This window comes from Antedon bifida, chromosome 10 (genome assembly GCF_963402885.1).
Source record: "Antedon bifida chromosome 10, ecAntBifi1.1, whole genome shotgun sequence".
In the NCBI taxonomy this organism is placed as follows: domain Eukaryota; kingdom Metazoa; phylum Echinodermata; class Crinoidea; order Comatulida; family Antedonidae; genus Antedon; species Antedon bifida.
In genome coordinates this window covers 340,914-367,695 of record NC_136235.1, presented here as the reverse complement: position 1 = coordinate 367,695, position 26,782 = coordinate 340,914, and the positions used below count along the sequence as shown (strand labels likewise).

General features: G+C 31.1%; 2 protein-coding genes across 2 annotated transcripts; one reads left to right on the top strand and one right to left on the bottom strand.

Annotated features, from left to right (window-relative positions):
* On the bottom strand, positions 1–5,155 carry LOC144853978 (coiled-coil-helix-coiled-coil-helix domain-containing protein 7-like). The gene is made up of 3 exons (XM_078711860.1): positions 4,981–5,155; positions 3,305–3,403; positions 1–1,132 (listed from the first exon to the last, which is right to left on the bottom strand). Exons 1-3 carry the CDS (start codon positions 5,089–5,091, stop codon positions 1,034–1,036), a joined length of 309 nt encoding a protein of 102 aa, XP_078567986.1. The 5' UTR covers positions 5,092–5,155; the 3' UTR covers positions 1–1,033.
* Positions 5,156–5,465: 310 nt separating this feature from the next.
* On the top strand, positions 5,466–20,958 carry LOC144853860 (uncharacterized). The gene is made up of 8 exons (XM_078711714.1): positions 5,466–5,544; positions 11,119–11,165; positions 11,812–11,967; positions 16,390–16,511; positions 17,376–17,528; positions 17,817–17,919; positions 18,902–19,056; positions 19,396–20,958. The coding sequence occupies exons 2-8, from the start codon at positions 11,147–11,149 to the stop codon at positions 20,956–20,958; spliced, it is 2,271 nt and encodes a 756-aa protein (XP_078567840.1). The 5' UTR covers positions 5,466–5,544; positions 11,119–11,146.
* The last annotated feature ends 5,824 nt before the right edge of the window (positions 20,959–26,782 follow it).

Sequence of the window (26,782 nt, the reverse complement as noted above, 5' to 3'; positions counted from 1 at the left end):
TTTATACAACACAGCAACATGGTTAAACATGATTGTAAGTTGTACTTAAGTTACTGCCACACCATTAGTAGATTGTAAGTTGTACTTACAGTTACTGCCACACCATTAGTAAAGTATACCAATGCTTTGGAAGACAATTCCACAAATTATTAACTTAGATTTGTTTTAGTGTTTGGTTTAGGTTTGGGAGATACATGACTTATACAATTGCAAACCCATTCCATATTTCAAATATGAGTATGTTTCATCTCAGTTTTCTCATAACAATTAATTTGTTATTTGTAGGAGCATGATTTGTATTTGGAGCCATCTGCTTTAAAGACCTCACTGTCTGATACACCATATATACTAATACTGTATTATCATCAAGATGTCATGTAGTACAACTTGCTCTCTTATCAGTCAAAATATTAAAACTCCCATGTTTCCTCGCTACACACGGCTCAATAAGCCACACATCCATCATTATTAATTAGCACCACTGGTACAAAATATATTTTGTCACCAACAAATTGCAAATATTTAAAAGTTGAAATCACAACTAGAAATATATATATATTTTTAATAGTACAACAATAAACTCGGCCAATGCCGGACTCACTGAAAACAAGAAAGGTTCCTGTTTTTAGGTCCATATTCTTTTTTACCATTAAAAACACATTCAAAGTGCTTTCCAGAAAACCAGACATAATTATTAGCCCAGCCCAAGGGTGTCCGGTATTGGGAGTGTTGAATGTAGTACAAATTAATCTGTATTAACAGATTTCATTCAGTGTTCAGTAATAAAAAAATTCTCAGCTAATTCCTTAGGCTTGAATCTAACCTTAGCCATTGCAGTATAAGCTTGGCGGTTTAGAAATATGGGCTAGGTCATGAGACAAACACAAGAATAACTTTCACAAAATGTTCTCAAAGTACATTCAGTGTGACCAAACCATCCGAGTCAAATGATGTTATTTGGTTTATTTACTCAATCACATCAATGTTTGTATTCTTCTCACGTTTCTTCAAATAATAATGTTCTATGTTATCATCATTTCACTGATATGTTTTCTAAAATCTTGTCTCTTTCTTCTTTATTTGGAAGTGCTGGTACAATTCCTTTGCCTTTACGTTCTCTGATGAGACTCCCCTGTAAAATAAAATAGAGAAATACCAAAGATAAACCTAAAAGAAACATATTTTCAAATTATTAATACTTTTGTTTACTTTGTGGTTGGGCTTGACAAAGCTTCTACTAAAGCCCCTCTTACTTCCAATTTACTAATAGTGTTTTTCGGATTTAAATATATTAATAATTATTGGTGTAGATTGATATCAAATATATATACAAGGTATTGACTGTATAATCCCATGTTCGAGTATAATCCCACCTCTTCAATTAGGCTAAATTTGGACACAAGTCTTTGGATGATTCCTTTGTTAATGCAATCTGAATATTGGACACTATATGCGGTATATATTGAATTTTTATAAACATATCATTACATAACACCAACAATCAGAACAAAAATCCAAAAATTGGTAATTATGATCAGGAAGACTACTGGTTAAACAAAATATTGAATATTGGTTCAAGAAATACATTTAATTTCATATAACCTCACTTACAGGGAATTCAACCTTTATAAGATCAAGACATTTATTTCAATGTAGGTCTATGTAACATGAGAACTAAATGCGTAAAATTATATTAATTTCCGTTTTATAAAAACTAAAGTTTGCCTACAGCCAAAGTTTGACAAACGTGTGCCAGTGCCAAGCATTGTGTTGTTAATGATGACTAACGTACTGTAGCAATAAGTACCACTATCTCTACATACAAAAATCACTAACTTATAAGTTTGATTATTCATTAGATATTATAAACTATAGAGGGCAGCATTCAAATAATATTTATTGTACATTAGTATGATTAGATTAGAATCATGTCATATTGAAAATAATGGTATTTTTGGATTTATAGTTCTGCAGCGGAACTCCAGCAAGGTAATTCTATTTCCTTTTTCTCGTAAAGTTTAACTAAAAAAGTTGGGAGTGTATTGAATGCAACTTGCTTCTGAGCTAATAAATGCACTTTGTAAACTGTACTGTAAAATGATAGTACAGCAACTGCACAAAAAATAGTCAATTTCACATGTAACAACTATTTAAAACAAAAATTTAAATATTCTTTTTAAAATACATAATTATCGAAATCCTAAATTAATTATGTAATTATGTTTGCATGGCCAAGCAATAAAGGCAGGGGTGGTCTTACCATGGACCCTAATTTATAGGTCCATGGTCTTACATATTCCATAACATTGGCATGCAGACACACTCCACACAATGAAGGACAAGTGGTCTCAGAAAAGAACTATAAATGTTGGTACAGTGTGCAAAATTTATGAAATGTATGGTTTATTATAGTAGTATAGTTTAAAATAATATTTTGTATTTAAACAAAATTAATTGACAAACTAAATACAAATTACTTAGTATTTTATTATTAAAGTAAAATTTGTATTACATTATTAAAACAAAATTGGATAAATTATGATTCATCTAGTATTATTAAATAAGTTTATAAAACATTGTGTTAAAAAAATGTCACCACACTTCTAACTAATAAGGCAATGTTTACCATTTCTTACTATTCAGCATTTGTTGAGGTCCTGTATGATTGACATTACAACTGATAAATAGCATGTTTCAATAGCCATCATATTGGAAGTTTGCAATGTGGAAATTTACAAACAACGCCGCCGACAATGACCACCTTGAAAACCACAAGGTTTTAGCCACGTTGCCTAGCAACATTATGTAACAGGCCTGTTTATGAATCTAATCTTGTATTGATGACAAATTACTATTTATTAGCCAACTACGGTACTTCTTGGAGATCGCGCTTGTAATAAGGTCAAGGCAAGTTAGTAATTAGCTGGATACAGTCTGAGTAATTCAACCAGGAAATATCTAATTCATTAGTTGATTTGAACCAAGTTTTGCACCAACTTATGCATGGTACCATCTTTAAAATACCATCTTTTATTATCTATAGTTCTTCTATTTATGGAGGTTTTGACAAAAAATAACAATAGGATAAAAGCAACATATTCAATAAAAAATAAATATACACTACATTTTTGGATTATTTATCTTTTAATCTATATTTTCTATCTACTGCAGTAACATAATACAAACATTGTCAAAAACCTTAAAACCAGATTACAAAGCATAGATCATATTTTATTATGAAATTCTCCTGTGTAATATTTTTGTTATCAATTAAATGACACTAGTCTAAAAATAAAGTACTTACCCAAAATTTGCGGCAGTTTTTATAATTCAGGAAGTACTTGGTACATGAATCGCGATCAAAATTATTTTGATGGAGACAACGGTACGAGGCATTAGCTTCCTGAAGACAAACAAGACAAAAAAAAAGGAGATATTCATGAATTTGTCAACAATTTTAGCATAAATATTAAAACAAATGAAAGTAACTCATTGTATACTTAAGTCCCTACTCAATTTGTCTGGGTAGTCATGATATTTTGGTCACATGAGCTAGTTAATACAAGTCAGATTGGAGCCAACTGTATACAATATGCCACGTACATGAGAACCTACCACCACTAAGCGTGAGCAACGGTATTCAATGCTAATAATTCAATCATCCCCAGCTTAAAAAAATATTGGGTTATTGAGGATCAGTTATCTATTAGGTTTTAAAAACTTTTATTTGGCTAGCTTTTATCTACATTTAATAGAGATTTTTTTTTTAAAATTACTAAAATTATTAATTGAATTTTCAATTAGATATAAAATGTATAAACATAGTTAATCAACTTTTATAACTTGAATGAATTGTATTTATAATACTGAGTCACATTGCACATTGTTAGGCCTACTAGGTATCCACATCTGGCAGTATAAATACCACTCACTGACAGTTACTAGGTTTTCACAATCTGCTCCTACTTAATTTAAATATAAACAATCTGTCTTGTGAATATTTATAAACATGAACTATGAGGAGGCAATTAATTGCATTAAAAGTTGCACACAGAATTGTCTGAATAAAGATTTGTGAAATTAATTCATTTTCTATCTTCCATTTTTTGTTAATAATTATTTTTTATTTAAATTTACAGTATGATAAAATGTATAAGTAGGATAGGAATTGAAATTCCAAATGAAAGCTGACATTTGTGGTTTGTTTTTACTATGCAAACCAAAAAGTAAAGTAAAAACTAGTAGAAGGGTCTAGATATTTGAGTATGAAATAATTTTTGTATTGGATAGTAAAACAGAAGGTTGTTTGTTAACAACTGTTTGAAATAGTCCATTGCCTAAATGAAAATACCCAATTTTGAAAAAAAAAAAAAAATAGAGTTACATTTTAGATATTTTTTTAAATAATACTAATAGTCTAGACTTTTTATTTAGTAGCGATCAGAATGTTTGAAAAAAAAAAATGGTAATATTAATTTATATTTTTATAATTATGTTAATTCTAATTACAATACCAAGTCGGTGTGCTAGGCCTGATCATTGAACTTAACATTTTAAGTCAAGTTGCACAACAAATGTTATTTGTAATTTGATTTTATATACCTATATGTATCTAATTAATTACATGGAATTTAATATTAATAAAACATGAACAAAATAAACCCCTTATTTCTTCATCACTTTAATTAACTTTAAATGAAAGTTATATTATAATTGGTTTTATTTTAATTTACAAACTTTGTATTGTCTATTCTATGAATGAATGTCAAGTGCTGCCAACATGATTCCATCAGCTGAGCCATGGATAAAATTGAGATCCCCCCACCCCCCAAATAGGTTGGTAGTAGTTAGTAGGCCTAGGTTAGACCTACTACTAGGTAGATGGCCACTATTATACTACTGTAAAGTCTACTTACAGTAGCTTAGTAATTAGTTAGCTTATACTTAGCTAGGCCTAGCCTACAGAATTGAAATACAAACCTCAAGACAAGGGTTATTATTAATATCGCCTAGTTTTTGTCTATCGGAACCAGGGTTCCTTTTTCTTCGAATATTGTCTGCTTCAATTTCAGAACCACTTTTCGTTTCCATTTTGCAGAAATCAGATTAAAATTGCATACTGTACCAACAAAATGTCATATGAAGGAGGCAGACATCTTGGAACAGCTCATTATACAAACAGGTAAAACCTTCACACCTTTATAAATGTTATTGGTATTTGCTCTACTTATTTGTGAAAAAACTAATACTTACCTTACAGTTACTACTTGAAAAAAACCAATGTGCATACAGGTTACAACTGAACATTTATTAGTGTGTAAAAAACAATTTTTGAAACTTTGTGATTTTCTGTCATTTTCCGCCTGAACTGCAAAAACTTGCCCACAGTTCATTTCGTCAAAACATTGGAATAATTGGCCGGGCGGTCCCATCTGCTTGCGGAGAAATGTCATCCCTGTTTGGACCCAAAATTGATGAAATTTGTAGAAAATGCCAACTGATAGATTTTAGGAATGTCTTAACAGAAGAAAGGCACTTACAGAGGTGTGTATGCATTTTTTCATATCTCTGAAACATATTGGGATTTGTGTAAAAAGCTGTGTAATAAAAAGACCATCGTGTGTGTGTGTTGAACAACCAGCAACCCTGGATTGTATAAATTCGTTGCTGGCTGGCTGCTGTATCTATTCTGGGCTGGTCCCTTTTCATCATGTACACTACTATATTGCTATACTAGCCATGGCTGCGTAAATGAATATGGTATCTCAGCTATTTTATCATAACTTCCATTCATTACATTGCATTTTAGATGTAACAAAACACTGATATGCATACTAACTGTACTATAGTACTACTCTGTACATACAGACTAAATAAAGTGACAATCTTTTTATTTTATCCAAACTGAGAAAAAAAATCTGAATATTGTCCAGACAGTGTTTGGTTTGACAGATCTGTTTTATTCTACACTGGTACTAGAAAGCCTAGCTTTATGTTTTGTTTCATGATTACAATACTAAATAAATGATTTTATGACACATGTTGCCAACTATTTAGAAAAAGGCGTTGTCTCTATGCATGATGGGAAAGGTTTGGAAGGAAATGTCACAACGCATACTTACAAATAACAAATCATGTATGTCCGTGTTTCCTCCAAAATCCTTCCCACTATTTATCGCGCACGCTATTTGCGATAAATCTTATTTAGTAAGGCTGTACATTTAGTGTCACTTTTTAAAGTCACAGATCCATTTCACGTGCATAGTGTCTGTAGTCACATTGTCAATTAATTAGTCTTATGTGGCGTCACTTAAGTGGAAATGTGTGATGTTATTTTTCACTAAATGGGACATTTTTTAATTGTTTTATATTGCAAGATGTTCGCTTGTATTTTCTAATGTGACCATGTGCCATGTTGTATGTCGTGTGTGCCATGTTTAAAATTATGTCCTTTATGTCATCATCATCATTTCAGCCATTGTTGTCCTACTGCAGAGTCATGTGACATGCTAACTATTGACATAATTTCATCACAATTGTCCCAGCCTAAAAAATCCTCTAAATAATCATTCTCTTCCACTTTTAACCCTGTTCTACAACATATATGACATGATATTGTCAAAATTCAACATTCTTGTTCATTTATCCTGAACAAGTCATTCTCTATTCTTCTATTCATAATGACATTATTTTATTCATCATTATTTCGTGTACATTTAATTTATTTAGACATCATTTCTACAGTGAGTTATGCATATTGTCAATTAAGAAACTGGTCTACTATGTTAACTGAATTATTAACAATTTTCTAAACATGTAAGGTTTTTTCCCCCATCAAAAAAAATTGAAATATTATATTTGGTTTTCAGAATAAAAACAAGGCCTGTTTAAACAATAAAAGTATAATTTTTCAGTGAATATTTTGTGTTTTTCATAACTCTGTTAATAATTGACATGTCCTTTGTAAAGTGTCGACTGACATGATGGTAGAATAAATAATTCCTGGCTGTGCAGCTGATTTCTAGACACACTGTCATCTGTATTTCTTGATCTGCGCTAGGATCGTGCAGTAGAAAAGTACCGTAATGATTGAAACCATGCAGTAGAGGTCTTTGTCATCCACTTTTGTAAAAATGGAAGTTGAGCTCGATAAGCATGTACAGTAGTTGCTTTGTATCTCCTTCCTTTTTGTCCATATTTCACTCTGTTATTTTGATATTTTTATGCTTTTTACTATTTTTTCTTATGGATGAATAAAAGAAACTTTTGAAATATTGTACAGTATTAATTTTTATTATTCAAATTCTGATCAAATAAAATATCTATTTCTTGCCTAGAATACCTGGATAAACCTAAAATATTACTATTACTATATATTACTAATAATACTGTATTCTCCTTGAAGGGTGAGATATAACGCGAAAAGTAGAAATTGTATTGAACACCCCTCTCCACAAATGGTATATTCCATGAACTATATAGATATATATTTTAAACAAAAAAAATGTCAGTGTAAATCCACTTATATAGTTTAGGTCTTGAGGGGTCATGAAGGTTTATATTTCAAGTTGGTGAAAACTTGACACTTTAGAAGAACTTATCAGGATAAATTGTCCTCATTGCCAGGTGCATTGTTTTCACACCATTACGAAACTTGCATTAAAAAACATTTTTACATTTTTTTTATCATAAATGATTATTACAATGATTAAGAAAGATATTTTAGCACTAAATCGTTTGTCTCCCAAAACAATTTTACAGGATAATGTTTGAATATATTGATTGCATCACATGAATAATTTGGAAACTTGGGTTTGGTTAAAAATACTAAAATCAAAAACGAAACAAACTTTGCCTTGTCTACACTATCAAACTTCATGTGACAAAAAAATGTGATGTGCCCATGGACATGATGATGTCATACAGAATCACTACCATATTTGGGAATATCACTACCATATTTTAGTAAATCACACTTTTTTTGTCAAAATACTGTACAGTACAGAGTGTAGACAGAGCTTAAGTAATGTTTAAATTAGATTGTATCGATGGACATTTTTATGGGACTTTTTGCTAAATCTCAACTCTTATTTACACTGCATTGCATGTTATTTTTCTTTGATGAATTCTTTATTAAACGGCATTTAATTCTATTAAAAAGTGTCTTGTTGTTATTAAAGCAAAGTATAAAGTCCAGTAAACTATCACCGACATGACAGTAATCTAGGTTTGTGTCAATGCTTGCTATACTGTAGTAATAATTGATATTAAAGTTTTATGACTCTACCGGTATATGTTCTAAAATATGACATTTTTGGTTACTACAGGTGCCATTATATGTATGAGACATTCTAAGGCCATGTGACACGATCAGCTGATATATTAAAATAACTGTCATTTTAAAATATATTAAAGAACCATCTTAAACCTGTACCTTCAAATAGTGTTTTAATAAACCTTTACTTCTGACATACAAATGCCTAATTCATTTCTTCTGCTGTTTCTGGAGGTTAGTTATTCATTTTATTATTGTTCCATATTTTAATATCATTATTTATTCTAGTCGGTATACTGTACTGTTTGCATTAAATGCTATTTAAAGTATAAAAAGATAATTTCATCCGAATCCCATTAGTAGAGTTAATGTACTTAAAAACGGTTACATTAATAATAGTAGATTAAGTTTATCTTATAGTTTAGTCCAGGCCCATTCCCATATCGACATTTTTAATTCCAATCTTCATCTGTTTCGTCGTAATTAAGTGTTTCTGACTTTGTATCTGTTAAAGTGTTGTAAGTGTTAAACCAAGCTGTAAGTGGCGGATTTGTTTCTGCTGTTGTTTCTGGTTTTTAAAACAAATGAAAATAAAATTTCAATTCTACCAGACACACCCAGGCTTATTGGAAGTTAGTTTGACTTGCCCGGTGTATAGTTAGACTTGACTAGTGAATATCGAGCCTGGCCCCTGGGTTAGCCCAGTACTACATTCCCTGGTTAAAAATTCGGACTAACCCGAGCATTTGTTAGTAGACTGGACCAGTGAAATATCGAGCCTGGCCCCTGGGTTAGCCCAGTACTACATTCCCTGGTTAAAAATTCGGACTAACCCGAGCATTTGTTAGTAGACTGGACCAGTGAAATATCGAGCCTGGCCCCTGGGTTAGCCCAGTACTACATTCCCTGGTTAAAAATTCGGACTAACCCGAGCATTTGTTAGTAGACTGAACCAGTGAAATATCGAGCCTGGCCCCTGGGTTAGCACAGTAAAAATTCCCTGCTTGGAAATACTAATCCATTTCACTATTCATACTGCAACCCTTGCAGAAGCATAACGTCTATGCACGCTCACTGGCTAAACCCAGGGGCCCAGAGCTTAAGGTGCCCCAGAGCATGAGCAGCCCTAAGGCAACTACCCTGTGTTAGAGGGCCCCTTAGGAGTGCTAAACCAGGGCCTTTGCCCTCTGTGTTACACTACTGATACCTTGAATTGATTAAAAAAATATTTTTTTGGATGGTTTTACACATTGTACATGAGTGATTGTTGGTACTCAAAATTAACTCATTACTCACCTTACAATTTGTATTGAACACCCTGACAGTAGGGTAACATTGATTTATGGCAACAACTTGTTTTAATGGCTTCTGTGGAGTTTGATAAACTACAAAAAAGAAGAAAAACTACAGAATCTATACATTCTGTAAAATTGCTTCTTATACTACTTGGCATTGCAGATTGCATAGCCACTTTTCTTAGGACTAACTAGTCTTGTGTTCATAAATTGCTTTTTACTTTAATTTCAGTTTATTATGTTAATTATTTTGCAAATAAATGATATTTGAATTCAACTGCTACCAGAAACCTAGTAAGGTTCTGTACAGGTACTGTTTAGTGTGTCGTTTGACCTCAAAGATAAAACCGTATGATTGTCTTGTAAAAATCATTAGTCCAGTAATTTTAATAGGAAAGTTCTTATTAAGATATTGCTAAAGTTCTTATTAAGATACCATCAAAGTTTGTTTAAGAATCAACTTAGTATCCTGTGTGTATAAATGCTTGAATTTGGTTTGTAATGTCTGTATTTTTAGTAACATTTTTACAGGGTGAATTTTTTGACATTTGTAAGTTACTTATTTCATGTTGATTAGTATGAATCCTTGTATGATGGCTACACTAGTTTTTTTTTTTTATTTCGTATTTTATGGTATCAAAAACAAAACAAAAACCGACACAGCTGTAACACAAAACAGATTCTGCAAATAAAAATTCAAGTACTGTACCAACTGAGTACTGTACATTGTTCTTAGTAATTTAATCTTACTTCTTAAAGATATATTGTCTCCTGAACAATTTAAGAAAAGAAAGAAAAAAAGTACACTTTCTGTATAGATCACTATTAAGACTTTGTTGGCTATATTTAACATTCTTGTCTCCACATGTGACAAGTTCTGCTATTTTATCTTTAACAAATAACAATATATTTAGTTTCTTCAAGATTGATGTGTTTGTAGTTTAAGTGATGAGTGATGTCAAACCATTAAACCTACCCGCCTCTTACACATTTCTATTCATTTTTATAGAGAGAAGGCTGACACATAATTTCAACTTCAAGAAATGTTCATTTAGATTTTTTTTATTTGTTACATAACTGTAAAACTAGAAAATTCAGCTATAGATGTGTACAGTTAGTTAGATAATTTTAATCTTGTTACTTAATTAACTAGTAAATTAAGGCTAAGCAAAACTAGTGTCTCATCATGAACACAAAATCCATTTCACATGCATAGTGTACGATAAGATATGGAGTACTGTAGATGGGTTGATTAGAAGAGGTAGAAATGAAGGAAAAGACCAATTTAGGCAAAAGTGACAGTTTAACTTCATCACTGAGTGTTCTGAGCGCAAAATACTTATTTTCAATTTTAATTAACATCATTTTTCTTTCTTGGCAACTCACAGAAATCCACAGATTGACAATTAAAAAAAAATAAATAAATGAAATGAAAATGACAAATTATTAATCTCTATTAGGATTATTCTGTTTACAATTAAAACAAATTGTTTCCTGTTTTAGATAAATTGAGATAAAATATCAATTGTTATTAATGTTTATTTTCAGACGGATTTATACTGGCTTGTAGTAGGCAATGGCCAAAGATCCCTTGTGTAAGTACATACTTTATTTACTTAAATTACAACATATATTAATATCATTATTTTATCCAGTTATTAAGTTACCTAACCAATGGACAATTTTTTGTTCAGATGAAGTTTTACCTGATTTTATTTATGCGAACATACTGTAGTAGTAGAATACATTTTTAGTGTCACTTTATTTTTTAAATTAAAGTCAATAGAAACATTTTTCTGTCAAATGTTTTACGACTTTCTTATTTTTGAGAGTGACGTAAAATACAGCAAGTTGATTTATTAATATTGTGACTAATTATTAAAACTGTTAAATACCATTTTGCAGTTACTTACAGTAGGCATGTTCACACAGATGAGTTACAGTATGTCGTATTAGTGTGCAACACACTAGTGATAGCAAAGTAAAATTGTGAACCGCAGAGCAACGCTTTTCGGTACAATGTCGGTTTCGGTCCTTAACGAAACATTCTGTTACCATCATAAGAAATGATATAATTACGAATGAGAACGTTTAAACGTTAAAATGGTGTACTCAACCGTTTTCTTTTATTCAAATGAAAGATACAAAGACATAAAATTTGACAACGTTAACACAGTGTAACTTCATGGTGTGAACAGGGTCTTAGACAATTGTTAGATAGATTAGTTTGTTTTTTAACAGGGTGTGAAGAATGTGGAAAGAGTCATATAGGGGATTGTCCAGTTCATGGTTCGTTAACTAGAGTGAGAGATAAAGTAATACCGTCTCACGCTAGACTCACACTACCACATCACATGGTTTTAAAAGAGTTGGAACTTAGAACTGGAAACCAACAAAGTAAGTGTCACATTTATTTGTAGTCCAAATGATGTACTGCGTTGTGTAACACTTGTATTTCAATATCAATCCTAACAGTTTGAAGGTTTTACAGCAACATGCTACTGTACATCATTATCATGATTAGGTATTACATGTAGTAACATACATTATCATTCATTAATGAAAAAAACAATATTATTCCTGAATCATACACAATTAATTTATACCAGCAACATTATATAAAGTACATTTTGCAATGTCTTGTTATAGCTAACATGATCCTTGGTATTAACTGTAAAATATAGTAAGTTCAATATCAACCCAAAATGGTTGAAGATGTTTACAGCAACATGTTATAATATCATTATCCTGATTAGATAATAATATTAATATTTAATGTATTAGTAGTAATATTTGTCACTAAGAGGCAAACAACACCCACACAATTAATACCAGCAACATTGTATGAACCAACTACAATGTCTTATTAATACAGTAGCTAGCATGTTATTAACTTTAAAGTATTAAATATAGTAACTATAATAATCTGCGTGGTAGACTTGATCCAGATCATGGAACTATAATATAAATATTTTTAAAAAGTGTAAAAAATATACAAATATACATAGAGGAGGAGGGCAGACAACTGAGTTCCTGTGTTTTGACCAGTTGAAAATGTTTTGATTAGTTGAAGGATGTTTTGACCAGTTAAAGGGTGTTTTGACCAGTTAAAGGGTGTTTTGACCAGTTAAAAATGTTTTGACCAGTTGAAGGGTGTTTTGACCAGGTGAAGGGTCATGCCCAGGCCAGTTAAATGGTGTTTTGGGAAGTTTTATATCCAATATTCACATAAAAGCTTGCATACAGTTACTAGTGCAACACTAACTAAGTATAACATTGTGTAAGTGATTGTAACTCACCACTAGATTTGTCTTTGGTCAAATATGAGTGAGAGAAATTGGTTCGTGAAACTTTGTGTTAAACAAAACTTTAAAATAAAATACCCAATGTAGATTGTTTTGATTTAAACCTGTACAGTGCCAACTACAGCATTTGTCTTTATTTTTGCCAGGTTTCGTGTAGACATATAGGCAGCATGCAATGATAATATAATACTTGAATTTAAATGAGTAATCGCAATTTATTTAAATTATCCTTTGCCTATTTCCAATGTTTTGTTTCATTATCAGCGTTGGCAGGATTCCGACCTATCAGTCTATGTTCACCGTGCAACGATACAGAACGCGCACCAAGGCTGTTTTATTTATCGTTATCGTGATTATTGTTGATTTTTTGTTTTAATTTATGTTTGTGTTTTAATTAATGTATCACTTACAGATAGTACTGTGACCCATCAGTTAGTTTTTAACAATAAACAGAAATGTAGAGAAATTCTAAAGCACCTGGTTATGTACTGATAAATGATAAATATGACGAAATCTGTGAAAATAAGAAAAAGCTGTCCCAACATTTTTAATTTAACAAATTTTATCTAATCCATAAATTAATATTGTCACTTAAATGATGTTTTTAAAATTTATTTTGAGCACTTTTTTTCAATGATGAAAGCGCAGTACAGATTCATAGATGTTGACTTTTGGTACCTATTTAACATTGTATAACATATTTCATAGAATCACAAGGAAACATGAATTCCAAACAAGTTTTGAATAATATAACTATTTTGAATAAAAAATCACAATGGTTTAGATTTTGCCAAAATATGATGAACAAATAATGAACATATTTTATTATTATGTTTTATTGCATAAATGACAGCGTTAAATCAAACATTTCACAGAATTTTAAAAAATTTCCAAAAATCTAAATTCTAAAATTGGGCACCTTTTGAAGAGAATATTGTCAGTTGGTTTTTTTTTTAATTAAACATATTTTTACTTGATTATATCAGATTGCTAGCTAGAATTGAGACACATTTGAAAATTACTAAACCATATTAAACATTTTATTGATAATAATTGAAAAGTATTTCCATTAGGAAATCGCTAATAACACATTAATTTAAAACTTGATTGATGTTTGGAAATTTGCCAAGATACAAAAAACCTTTATACAATAGATATATTTGTAAGGTTAAGAAATCAAATTTCTCTATCTATTATACAAATCTGTAAAAAAAATTATTATAAAAATTGATGTCTTCATTTCAAAGTAGTAAAAGTATTTACAAAAGTTTATTAAAATATTAACAAATTTTGTTTCCATTTCTTAAGGCTATTTTCTTTCTATCTCTGTACTAGTAATTACAGTCAGCAGTATCTAAAAGTACAATATACTACGTGTTGAAAAGATAAAATGAAAAATGTTGCAACCCTTTCATATCCATGACTTGTGTTTTAGTTTGTCCCTAATCCTTAGCTGAACCAAGTTCAGCACCATAAATAATGTGGTTGCTAGTTTTGTGCCTTTTATTTATGTCACTATACATCCCACATAGCTTGAGATTGATGGACACATTTAATTGTGTTTTATACTTAAACTAAGTGTAATCTGGTTGAAGGGTGAACGATAACCCAAAGTTTATTAGTTGATTTGAACAATTGACAATTGGTTTGATTTCAAACAAAACAAAGTACATATATTATATATATTTAATCAGTTTATTCTAAGTCTCAGCTAACAGTCATAAGATTTGAACCAGGATTGTATGACTAAAGGTTCAGCATCTCGCATATTAGTTTATATAAAGTTTGTATAGAGTTGCTAGTTTGATGTGTTACTCATCTGACTATATATAGATTATTTGAACGTCGTCGTACAGTTTGTCCCAAGTCCTGGCTAACGCGTCATCCTAGCTTGTGTCATAACGTGCCATTCTCTTATCACATGGGGTGTCACATGTAGAATTAAAAGGTCTACTGATGAGTACAAATTACAAATATTTTATTAATTGTAAAATATCTGTAAGTTTTCGCCCATAACTAGGAATTTACTGTATTAGCATTTGATTATAAATTGATTTACAATATTTGTCTTGTTTTTAACAAAACTTAAGTGTTTATGTAACGTTATTGTTATTTATATAATGAATAACTTGACCGTGCATGATCTTAATTTTTTGGTCAGGTATAATTTTTTTTCTTTGAGTCGTGGTACTTTTGCCTATTTTGTGCCTACCTAGTAGTTTACCTCTCTCCGAAGACAGGATATAATTGTGAAAAGAAGAAATTCCATTGAGCACCCCTATTGGATAATGTTATCATCCGTGGACCACGGCTCAAGTGGGAGCCATCCCACCTAGTATTAGTAGTATCATCATTTCTTTTCGTAACGCCTTATAATTTGTTTCTACCTTTTTTCTTTTAATTTATATAGTTTTATTTTATATCAATTTATCAAATGATCCATTTCCACATTATTTTGAATAGAATTGTAATATCTTGCATAATTAATTCATATAAACAAAATGGTTTCTATTTGACAGGCATCAGCTGGTAACCTTCACAACCATCAAGGTTGTCAAGTGTGAACTTGACCTTCCAATAGAAAGGTCAAGTTAAGTAGAAGGGATGGCTATAGGTTCAATATATAATATAATTACAGTATTTATAATATCCTTTTTTTCATCTACACTAATGACTATAAATAAAACATTGATTAATGTTTATGATGAATACTAAATATACTGTTGCTGGTGTTGTTGTACAAAGTGCTGGTGTCTTAGTCTCCTCACTTTTTGCCTAATACTAATAATATGACGACTTATATATAGTAGTATCAAATACCTATTTTGTATACCACCAGTATATCATATTATACTGGTATACAGTATTATATATTGTTATATACCTTTTTCTCTGAGTGATTTATAAATATAAAAAAATAGTAACTTCTTCCCAGTTGTAATTATTAAGGTTAAATTAAATGTACTGCATTAAAAGTCTTATCAAACACTGTGTAGTGTACATACAGTATATTCCTACAAACTTTATTACAGAACTTTGAACAAGACCATCTTGGTGTTTTACAGGACTTGTACCTTTTCTTTGAGTGACACCATTCTTAAGTGGCACTTTTAAGCAATTACCATGTCTCCAGTTTTGGAGCAACCAAATTGTACAGTGGTTATAGAATTAATTTAACTATGTTTCGAGTGATCTAAAAAATTAAAACTAAATTTTACAAAGATTATAGATTCATTTTGGAATCTATTAGACAGGTCCTGTTTTTATGTAACAGACGTACCTAACTTGTAAAACAAATAAATTATAAACGTTTTACGTTAAACTGTTTTCTGTTCTTTTTCCCTATCTAGAGCCAGGGAGAAATTGCAATTGTAAAAATCTTGCTACAGAGTTGAGTGAAATAAATAAATTTTAAAAAGAAAGAAGAAAAGAAATAAAACCAATTAGTTAATTGTTTATTGAAGATTTATATATTTATAATAACAATCTGTTTTTGTTTTGTCATTTCCAACAGTCCTTGGTGTTTTTGCCCGGAAGCTAATACAACGTCGAACTCAGTTTGGTCCCTTCATAGCACCCCGATCTCTGACAAAGGTTGAAACAAACAACAATGACACTCACAGACCTTCTTTTAAGGTAGGAATATTGTCATTAAAGATATATTGTCCCCCTGAAAAAATAATTTTTGTTGTTGAATATGCCATTTTAATGTCACATAATAGTTATTCACTTCACAAAATTAGATCAAAAAAAAAAAATTTACCCGAAAAAATGTATTTTAAAGCAAACAATATTCAAATTGACTGGAAATCAATGGGTTTTTGGTTGAATTTAATCATTTATTTTGTCTTTTTATACATGAAAATAAACATTATTTTTTACATTTTTTATCAAAACTGCAAAATGGCTTATAAAAAGTCTATTTTTATTAATCTTAATTCTTCATGTTTTTGGAGGACAATAGTACATCTTTAATAAATCTTGTCTTATTATAAAACATGAAACAGAACAATTGGACCGACATTGTTGATGCCCATTCTATGCATCGGAGTGACATCTCTGGCGCTTAACAATAGAGATGTGACTAAGCATGTGTGCTCATCTCTATCTATCTATAAGTTCATTGTTCTAGTCCCTGGATTTTTTCTATGTCATCTATAAGTTGACACTTAACATGGCATAATAATATTCTGGAGGTGTTGAGAAGTTGATTAAAATAATCACATCTTTACTACTTAACTCATCATTATCTTTAATTACGTTAATAATGAGTATTGCTTCTCATTTCCATGCATTTTTTTTCTGTGAGAATTTATACTGCGACTGCATTTACAAACGTATGTGAGATTGTTGCAATGAAAATGGCCAGATATCGGATGTCAAAAAGTACAATTAAAATATGGAAATTTAACAAGGATTTTTCAACTTTATATTTAAGATGTAGATCTCCCAACATCCTCCCTAGCTTATTATTTCATAATATTAATTCATATTTGTCAGATTTTTCAAAATAATATGCAGCAGTCGATCCTTGACACTAGTAGTGAGGATGTGTGTAATTGGATGATGTTTGTAAGACCCGCAGAAGAATATTTTGAACAGAATGTAGTTGCGTATCAGTGGAACAATGACGTTTACTTTACAACATCAAAGGTAAGTCTACTTTTTTTTGTAAGAATCGCAGGAGAATGTACATTAGTTTGTTACTTTAAAATAATGATGTTTATTTTACAACACAAGGTATAAGGTAAGTCTAAGTACTGTAGGCTTACCTTCAGAAGGATATTTTTAACAGATTTTTTTAAATAATCTAATGCTATAGTACAGTAGTGTTACTGTCATTGCGTGTGGTATACTAAAGCATATCAGTCTAATAATGTACAGTATATTTAATTATTATTTGATGAGTAAACAGTATTATGTGTTTTGATTTGTTTCCAGGCAATTCCACCGCACACAGAATTAAAGGTCTGGTATGCGGCTGAGTACTCCAAAAATATGCAGACTAAACTATTATACAACCCTTTAAGTACAACCAAAACAGGTAAAGATTACTGCTAAGTACTCATTAGATAATTACTGTATTAAGTCATTCATTCCTTCACTCATTGTTTTCATTCCTTCATTCAATCACTCTCTTGGTTGTTAATTTATTCACTATTCATTACTTTTTATTACTTTAATTAATCCATTCATTCCTTCATGATTATATAATTCAATTTAATTATTACTTCTTCTATTCCTTGATGACTCATCAATTCATTTGTTGATTTATTCTTTCCCTTTCTTAGTCAACCATTCATTCCTTCATTCATATGTTAATTCATCCTTGATTTTTTTAGTCAACCATTCAATCCTTCATTTTTTTTTCATATTCCTTCCTGTCGTGAGTCAACCATTTACTCATTCATTAATTAAAATTATTTCAAACATAAAAAATTAGATATTTATAATTAGCAATATTTTATACGGTATAATCCCACTTCGGTTTAATCCCACCCCCTACTTTATGTCTGATTTCACAAACAGGATATAGTCCCAGTATGGGTTTGGGTATTTTGGTCTGGATGTAGGCCTCTTTTTCTAGCCAGTTCAGATGAGATTTTACAAGAAATGCTTACCGATCATTTTCCCTGGGTATACGGTATAATCCCACTTCGGTTTAATCCCACCCCCTACTTTATGTCTGATTTCACAAATAGGATATAGTCCCAGTATGGGTATTTTGGTCTGGATGTAGGCCTCTTTTTCTAGCCAGTTCAGATGAGATTTTACAAGAAATGCTTACCGATCATTTTCCCTGGGTATACAGTAGTCCCACTCCCTAAGTCGGCCCAGTTTCATGTTCTAGAGAGGTGGGATTATACCAGAGATATTATATCATGTATATTTTAATAATACATACATATTTGCTTGTTTTGAAATCTACAGTATATACATTACTTGAATACATTTTTCGTAAATGAACTAATGCATTATTTGATCCATTTGGTCACTCTTTTTTCACTTCATTTTGTCTTTTTCAGAATCACCTAATTTTTCTCGACAATCCACGTCTCAGATGGGTGGAAGCCACTTATCAACACCAGAGTATGATTTTACTGACCTCAATGAGTTACCTCAAGAACCTGAATTCAAACCTGAAATATCACTATTACAATCTAATTTGAATGTGCACCAGGTACTGTACCTTATCTTTCCCATCAAATAGTTTTAATTTATTTGATACAATCACCAATTTCAGCATTAGAACTTAGTAAACTTGTGCAGTGTAGACCCCACACTTTTGGGAAAAAGTTAAAATTTTCTGAAATTTTGCGGAAACTTATTGTTCACATTAGATTATTAAGCTATACAAAAAAAAACAAAGTTATAGGTTGGTCCTCATTTTATGCTTTGTATCATTTGTATGGCATTTGATGAAATAAATGTTTGTTGAATTGAATTGAAAGTAAAGTTTGATAAGAACTCATTTGATTTCTAAAGTTTTAAATTGTGTTTTCTTTCCCTCTGTTCATAGGCATCGTCTAGTTTACAATCCCCTACGCTTTCAGACCCTTGGAAATGTTCAACCTGTAATCGAGGATTTGGAACTTTTTCACTTCTTGAAGTACACACATGTGAAACGGCAACAAAGGTTAGACGTGGACGAAAACCAAAGTCAAAGAAATTAATAGATACATCTGCGAGTCGAGAAGGACCGCTTACACGTGCAAGTAAGCAGATTATACTAAAGACGGGTAAAGATAAGTTGATTGGTCGCCATGGCAAAGGACGTAAACACAAGGAACAAGTGACATACTCGTGTGATCACTGTTCCAAAATATTTCTGAGTATGGAGAAATTAAGAACTCACAGTTATACGCATTCTGGTGAGCGGCCATTTGTTTGCACAAAACCTGATTGTAAAAAAGCATTTATCTCAAGTTATAAGTTATCACGTCACATGGCAACTCATTCACCTGATAAAATTCATCAATGCCAATACTGCGACAAGAAATTTCACCGTAAAGATCATTTAAAAAATCACCTGCAGACACACGACCCGAACAAGGAATCATTTCGATGTGAAAATTGTAGCAAAGTTTATAACACAAAACCAGGCTTCAAAAAACACATAGCAATGCATGCTGCAGACGCAGGTGAATTGACTTGTAAAGTTTGCGACAGAGACTTTGATAGTACGGAAATGCTCATAGAACATATTAAGGTGCATTCTGGGAAGAGTAATGGTGCAAAAGAGAAGAAACATAAATGCGATGAATGTGATCGTAAATTCTACACGCGGAAAGATGTGCGGAGGCACACGGTGGTGCATACGGGTCAGAAGAACTTCCTGTGTCAGACTTGTGGTCAAAGATTTGGACGTAAAGACCATTTGGTGAGACACACGCGCAAGAGTCACAATGGAGAACAACTTGGGATGAAGATGGGTGAACATTTAAGGGCAGTTGGCACGGCAACAGTTCATCAGATACTTCAACAGCATCTGGATGACCTTCCTCCGCTAACGATATCAAACTACGGGTCAAATACAGCATCCTCGTCGCTCGGTCAACCTCCACTTAACGAGGTTGACCTTATCAAAGTTCCACCCATTCCTCAAGTTAGATCTCACAACCGAACGATGACACGACCTCATACAGAAACAAGATTATCACCAAAGATCGGAACACAGGTGAAAGAAGCTTCTGGAATGGCAATGGAAATAAGCATGATGGAGACGGATAGAGATAAAGATATGCAAGATTTGTCTGATACTTTGAATCCTAATAGTTATGATCTGGGTCGATTACTAGGATTTTTACCGACAAATCACCCAATGCAACAAGCTGGTAACCCCCCTCACCCATCACGCGAGCAACTGCCGCCGCCGATGAAACAGTCTCCTAGCACTTTACCTCAGACCTCAACTTATTTAACGCAGTCGGATCTACCTCATTCACAGCCTATGGCTATTCCTAATCCAGGAATTCAACCACAGACAATCCGATACCCCTCTAATCAAAGTGGTATAAGCCAGGGTCAGTATAACCATCCAATGATTCAAGGGCTTCCACGCTTTCACCAAGCTTTTCAGTGAAACATTTGTGTCGAACATTATTATGTTACATTATTTTGTTGATCATAGCGTTATCTACAGTAGTATCAGAATAAAAATAACATGGTTAGTATAATATGTGGTACACTAAAGTAACTATTAGCGGTTCATTTTATTCTCAATTCAATAGAGGGCGTTCTTTATAGCAGCTGTCATGTGCAATCAGGTAACTAGGTGTGAGTCATCCTTAGCTATTTAGCAATGCTGATAGGTACAGTAATAAATATTGGTGCCAATGTATGTGTTGAAATATACAAAACTTTTTTACTAAATAATAATTTATGTTATGTATAGTCTCCTAAAATATTTTAGAAACTCTCCCAAACTGGCCTGCCGTGTAAAATGGATATGAGTGAATGAAAACAGGCAATTTAGGGCAGCCAAAATGGTATCAGTTTTGGGAGAGTTTATCTTTTTTTAAAAATAATTTTTTGGTATGATATAAATATATAGATATAATCAATGAATATTCAAAACCTTGTTATTACTAAGAAAACTGAAACTAATCCAAATATATATAGTTAGATTTAGAATATATGACTTTATAATTATTGGCGAGCTATTTTGTCAAGTTTTTTGTATTCTCTTAAATTATAATCACATTGCAAGTAATAATATTAAAGTGTAAATATATATTAAGTATTTGAGTGTGTGAGGGGGTGGGTATATTATGGCTGGGAAGTTTCTGTGAGGGGGTAGGGTATATTATGGCTGGGAAGTTTGTGATGGATGGGTATAGTAGCCTGGGTCTACCTATTATGGGTGGGGTTTTTATGCGAGTGTGTGTGAGTGGGTTTAAATATAAATTGTTTCCCTTCATTTAAACCTTAAACTTTTTAGTGTATTATTATGTTTTAACAAATTGTACCTTCCTTTTAAAATCATTTTTACCAGAAATGACTCTTTTTAACCATATTTAATAATTCCTAATTAAAAAAAAAAAATCAAAGCCAAAAAAGTGTGTAAGCTGGTATAAATTGTCTGGTTTTTTGTGCCAAAATTCATTCTTGTTTCACTGATTCTGTGTCTCTTTATAGCTTTATATTAACAGTGCCTTTATCATATCTTTTTAAACTGAATTAATTAAGTAACATTGTCATATTTTCTAAGTGTAAACAATTGAGTTCTTCTGAAGGTGTCCAACTCTTGGTAGATGTGAGTATAGGCCATACTTTCTAGCAGGATGCATTTTAAGTTTGATATACAGTACAGTAGAACCCTGTTGGGACCCAAAAAAGTATCCCCTTTGGGTTGGCCGTAGTGTCAAAATATATACTTCTGCAGTAGTTTCTTTCATGGGAAATTGTCCCCTAATAGGGGTTTTCCCAGAATAGGGGTGTCCCCAGAATAGAGGTGTCCTAAAGGAGGGGTTCTATAGTAATTATTTAACTCCTTTTTTAATCTAATTATTTTGATGTGTTATCTCCCAATACTGTATTCAAAATTAATACCAAAACTGAACGTGTTCTATGCACCACTTTACTGTATATTCGTTCTTTGACTATTTTGGTTTTTCGTATTTTAGATTGAATGGAAATCTGACTCATCTGTGTTTCCTATATTGTACTACATAATATGCATTGCCCTTGTATACTCTGGATTTAGTTTTTCTCTCATCTTCTACTACCTCTTAGAGCTGTGCAATTTTTCAAACTACTTAATCGATAGATTATAGTAGTCTATGTTGTAAATATTATTTTGATATGCAACTGCTTGCTGTGGTTTTAACTTGATTACTGTTACCTCATTATAACCTGCTCTTCCTATTCATATTAAATACATTTACTTTTACATTTATTTGATAGTAAATACATCCACCTTTTTCAAGTTCAAAATAAATAAAACATATAAACTGTTATCAACTAGGTTTAATGATTTTAATTGATATAAAACAGATTTCGCACAGTATTTATAAATCAAATAATGTTAACAAATTTTCTGCTGATTTTAATATGTTGAACACGTAACAATTATAATATTCTGTTAAACTCTTCATTATATCTGCTCCAATTGTGTAGGTATGAATACACTAATATATGTGTGAAGGTGCTATTACAAATAATCAACAAGTTGATATATAGTATGGTACCTCAGTCATTTAGCCCTTGCATGGGCCAGTTTACTATTTTATGTCATTAATAAAATAGAATCTGATTATTCTCATATTTAACATATTTTAATTGAAACATATAAATCCCATTCAAGATAATTAGATATTTTGAAGAAAACTTCTAATTTATTGGAAATGGTATTTTTAATATTTGCAATTTAATAACACTTGATTCTAGGTAAAACTAATAATTCAGCTTTTCAGTGGAAAGTGCAAATGGTGTTGCTAAATGTATGAAGCAGTGTGATAAATAAAAGTGAATAATTTAAAAGTGAATAATTTAAAAGTGTAATTGTATTTAAAACAATCAGTAATGAATATATTGTATTAATATTAATCTCCATGTTATCAACTAACTTTATTAAATGATAATGTTATATGTCTTTGTATAAACACTTTAAGATAAATATATCCAAGCATAATAATTGGTGTAATGTTCAATAAACAAATTGTCAGATTTTAAAATTATTATATATGATTAAAAACTAAACCAATGCTGTACATCGTAGAATGTCATTAAACATTATACGATATTTCTGAGTATTTACACAATTATTCATTGCAATTGAACATAGTGGTACAACCAAATATGTAACCCTCCCTCCCCCGCCGCCGCCGGCACCTCCATTATCATTGTAAAACTGGTTATTAATGAGATACAAAGATGTTAAGACAAGTTATTGGTATTAATGTGATGGTATAATGTGGCTTATCATAATCATTATATTTTGATTGATTTCCACATTCATGTTATCAAATGTTTATATCAAATGTTACCACCAATTGTTTGGCTTTTTACAATGTTTCTATAAAATTACTCTTTAGCTGTTATACTGTCTCTTACAAAATACAAGTGTGGATTTAATGTTTAATACATTTTTTTTTAAATTTCTTATTTGCATGTGTATTTACATTTCTATTGTTTTACATTATTATGTATTGTTATGTTATCATTTATATTTACTAGATACATAGACCTATTGTTAATATAGTGTGTGTTTTGTTATTGGTATATTATATATTATGTTTAATTACATGACCTCAGCATTGACCTCCGCATATTACAGTGTTTGTTTTGGGTACCTGCTGTAATACAAATTGTCATTATTTTTGATATTCACTCTTTTCAAAATATTGAAATTAAGTTGTGTTAAATGATGTATCATGCTTACTACTGGTGGTAACCAGTTAAATTCAAGTTCTATTTGACGTTTATTTCTCTTTAATTTTTTAATTTTTTCTCTAAAATTTAATCTAGCATGCTTTGGATTTCCAGACTTTTATTTCTGTATCACGGAACCATAGCTGGTATCACAGATCTGCAGTTGAATTTATAAAATAGTAGTAAACCACTTCTCATCAAATGTAATATTAAAAACACTGTTTCTGGGTGACACACCTTGTGTTCTGCTAATATAGGTTTTATTTAATACTACAGTTTCAGATATAATAACTTCAATGTTTTTATAGTTTGTTTTTTAATTTTGTTTTTATATTGTATCAGTATTAACAGCTCTATAGTAGTATCTGTGTATTTAGACTATATCATATATTATATATATTTATGAATTTTAAGAATAGCAGGAAGTATAGTGGTATATCCTTATGTACAGATATATAATAGTATTGTAAATTGAATTATTTTTCTTTAGGTTATATATTATATTAATAATGTACATAATGTACATGAAACATAATATTCAATAATTATAGGCATTTCATATTTATAAGTAGTATAAAATACCAGACTGATTGTAATATATCCATTTTTATACATTTTGCCAATATTATAAAACAAACTGTAAATCTATTTAATATTTTTTGCATAATTAATTAGCATGAGGTAGTTAGCATGAGATAACAAGATTGAAGTAAAGCATTGATATTTACAGATTGTCAGATTTTTACAATTATAAAAAAGACCCAAAATTTAGTGTTCAATTTTCCACAAATTACCTACTGTACTGATGCTTTATTTGTCATTAACACTAACCCTATACGGTAGTTGTTTTTAATTGCTTCCAGAGACAGTAAGCCAAATACTGATAGATAAAATGCTAATACCTTGTGTGTGAACAGGGAACATTGTCATCATTCTGTGTTCTTGTGTGTGAACAGAGAACATTGACATCATTCTGTGTTCTTGTGTGTGAACAGAGAACATTGGCATCATTCTGTGTTCTTGTGTGTGAACAGGGAACATTGACATCATTCTGTATTCTTGTGTGTGAACAGGGAACATTGACACCATTCTGTGTTCTTGTGTGTGAACAGGGAACATTGACATCATTCTGTGTTCTTGTGTGTGAACAGAGAACATTTACATCATTCTGTGTTCTTGTGTGTGAACAGAGAACATTGACAACATCATTCTGTGTTCTTATGTGTGAACAGGGAACATTGACATGTTTCTTATTTGTGTAACTAGTCTGAATGATAACGTTTTACATAAATGCATGTACAAATGCTCTACCTTGGATTTGGATTCAATGTATACATTTAAAGCTCACCTGTATGTAAATTAAAGTCCCTGCAAGTTTCAATAAATTTGGAAAACATTGTGTTAGTGTATTAATGTAGGAACTATAACCCTTTGCTGCCAATTATTGTTATTATATGATATACAATGCTATTAACTGGTGTTAAAACATTGTTCTTAACTTTTGTATCATGCATGGAGTAATTCCTCTATGGTTTTACTGCGGGTCTCAGCACATGTGTAAATTAATTCATAAGTAGATACTCAAGTCTCCCTATTGCCAATTTAGATTGGTTATTATACATTTTGGTTCCAAGCTATCTCATTACTATTTGTATGCAAACTTCTTCCTGTGGATAAATGACAATAATAATTGTCACTCTGGTTATTGTACCATTTGAACTAATTCTATACACTTGTCACTGCCGCTTTGGCCGTAGCATCCCCGCCAATATCCAAGAACTATCTTCCAGTGAAAGGTGATGACAGTGTTGAGTTAATCTTGTTATCTCCATATATATTTTTTTTGCTGCATATGCAATAATGCCAAGGAATAATAAACACGTCTCCAAAATATACAAGTTGTTTCTGAGTTTTTGTTTGAAAATTATAAACCAAATCCAAATTGCCCAATTAAGTAGGTAATCAGTTATCAGCAATTTTCTGGATCGTCTTTCTAAACATTTGCTGTGATTCGCTCAGCATTGCAGCAGTTTGTGAGATAATCTCAGATGCGCACATATAAGCCGATGAAAGGGCCTATGTACTATGAGAACAGTAACACATTCAATTCAATTCAATTCAACGTAAACATTTATTTTCTTTCTTTCAATCAATAACAAATGAATAAGGTATAAAAAAAGAAAGTACGAGTTTCAAATAATACAATTCATAAATATATATATATATATATAGCCTATATAGACTAATTTTCACTTCACTCAATCAATAACAATAAAACAGATGGTATTAAAAAAGAAAGTGCGAATTTCAAATAATACATTTCATAAATATATATATATATATAGCCTATATAGACTAATTTTCACTTCCTTTTTCCTTTTTTTAAAATAAACCTTATAAACAGCAACATGTAGAAAGAAAGATGGCAATCCACAAAAGGCAAGCCTGTGATGTGGAAGCCCACACAAAGAAGTAATAAATAAGTTAGACAGAACACAAACACACAGGTACAGAAACAAACTTACAGGACACGA

What these genes read in the sequence shown, in the direction of transcription:
- LOC144853978 (XM_078711860.1), bottom strand. Translation starts at nt 5,091, where the DNA reads ATGGAAACGAAAAGTGGTTCTGAAATTGAAGCAGACAATATTCGAAGA. An exon ending in ATAATAACCCTTGTCTTGAG is followed by an intron (nt 3,404 to 4,980) that starts GTTTGTATTTCA and finishes GTTTGTCTTCAG; the next exon opens with GAAGCTAATGCCTCGTACCG. An exon ending in AAAACTGCCGCAAATTTTGG is followed by an intron (nt 1,133 to 3,304) that starts GTAAGTACTTTA and finishes TTTATTTTACAG; the next exon opens with GGGAGTCTCATCAGAGAACG.
- LOC144853860 (XM_078711714.1), top strand. An exon ending in TAGAACTGGAAACCAACAAA is followed by an intron (nt 11,968 to 16,389) that starts GTAAGTGTCACA and finishes CATTTCCAACAG; the next exon opens with TCCTTGGTGTTTTTGCCCGG. An exon ending in CTAATTTGAATGTGCACCAG is followed by an intron (nt 19,057 to 19,395) that starts GTACTGTACCTT and finishes CTCTGTTCATAG; the next exon opens with GCATCGTCTAGTTTACAATC.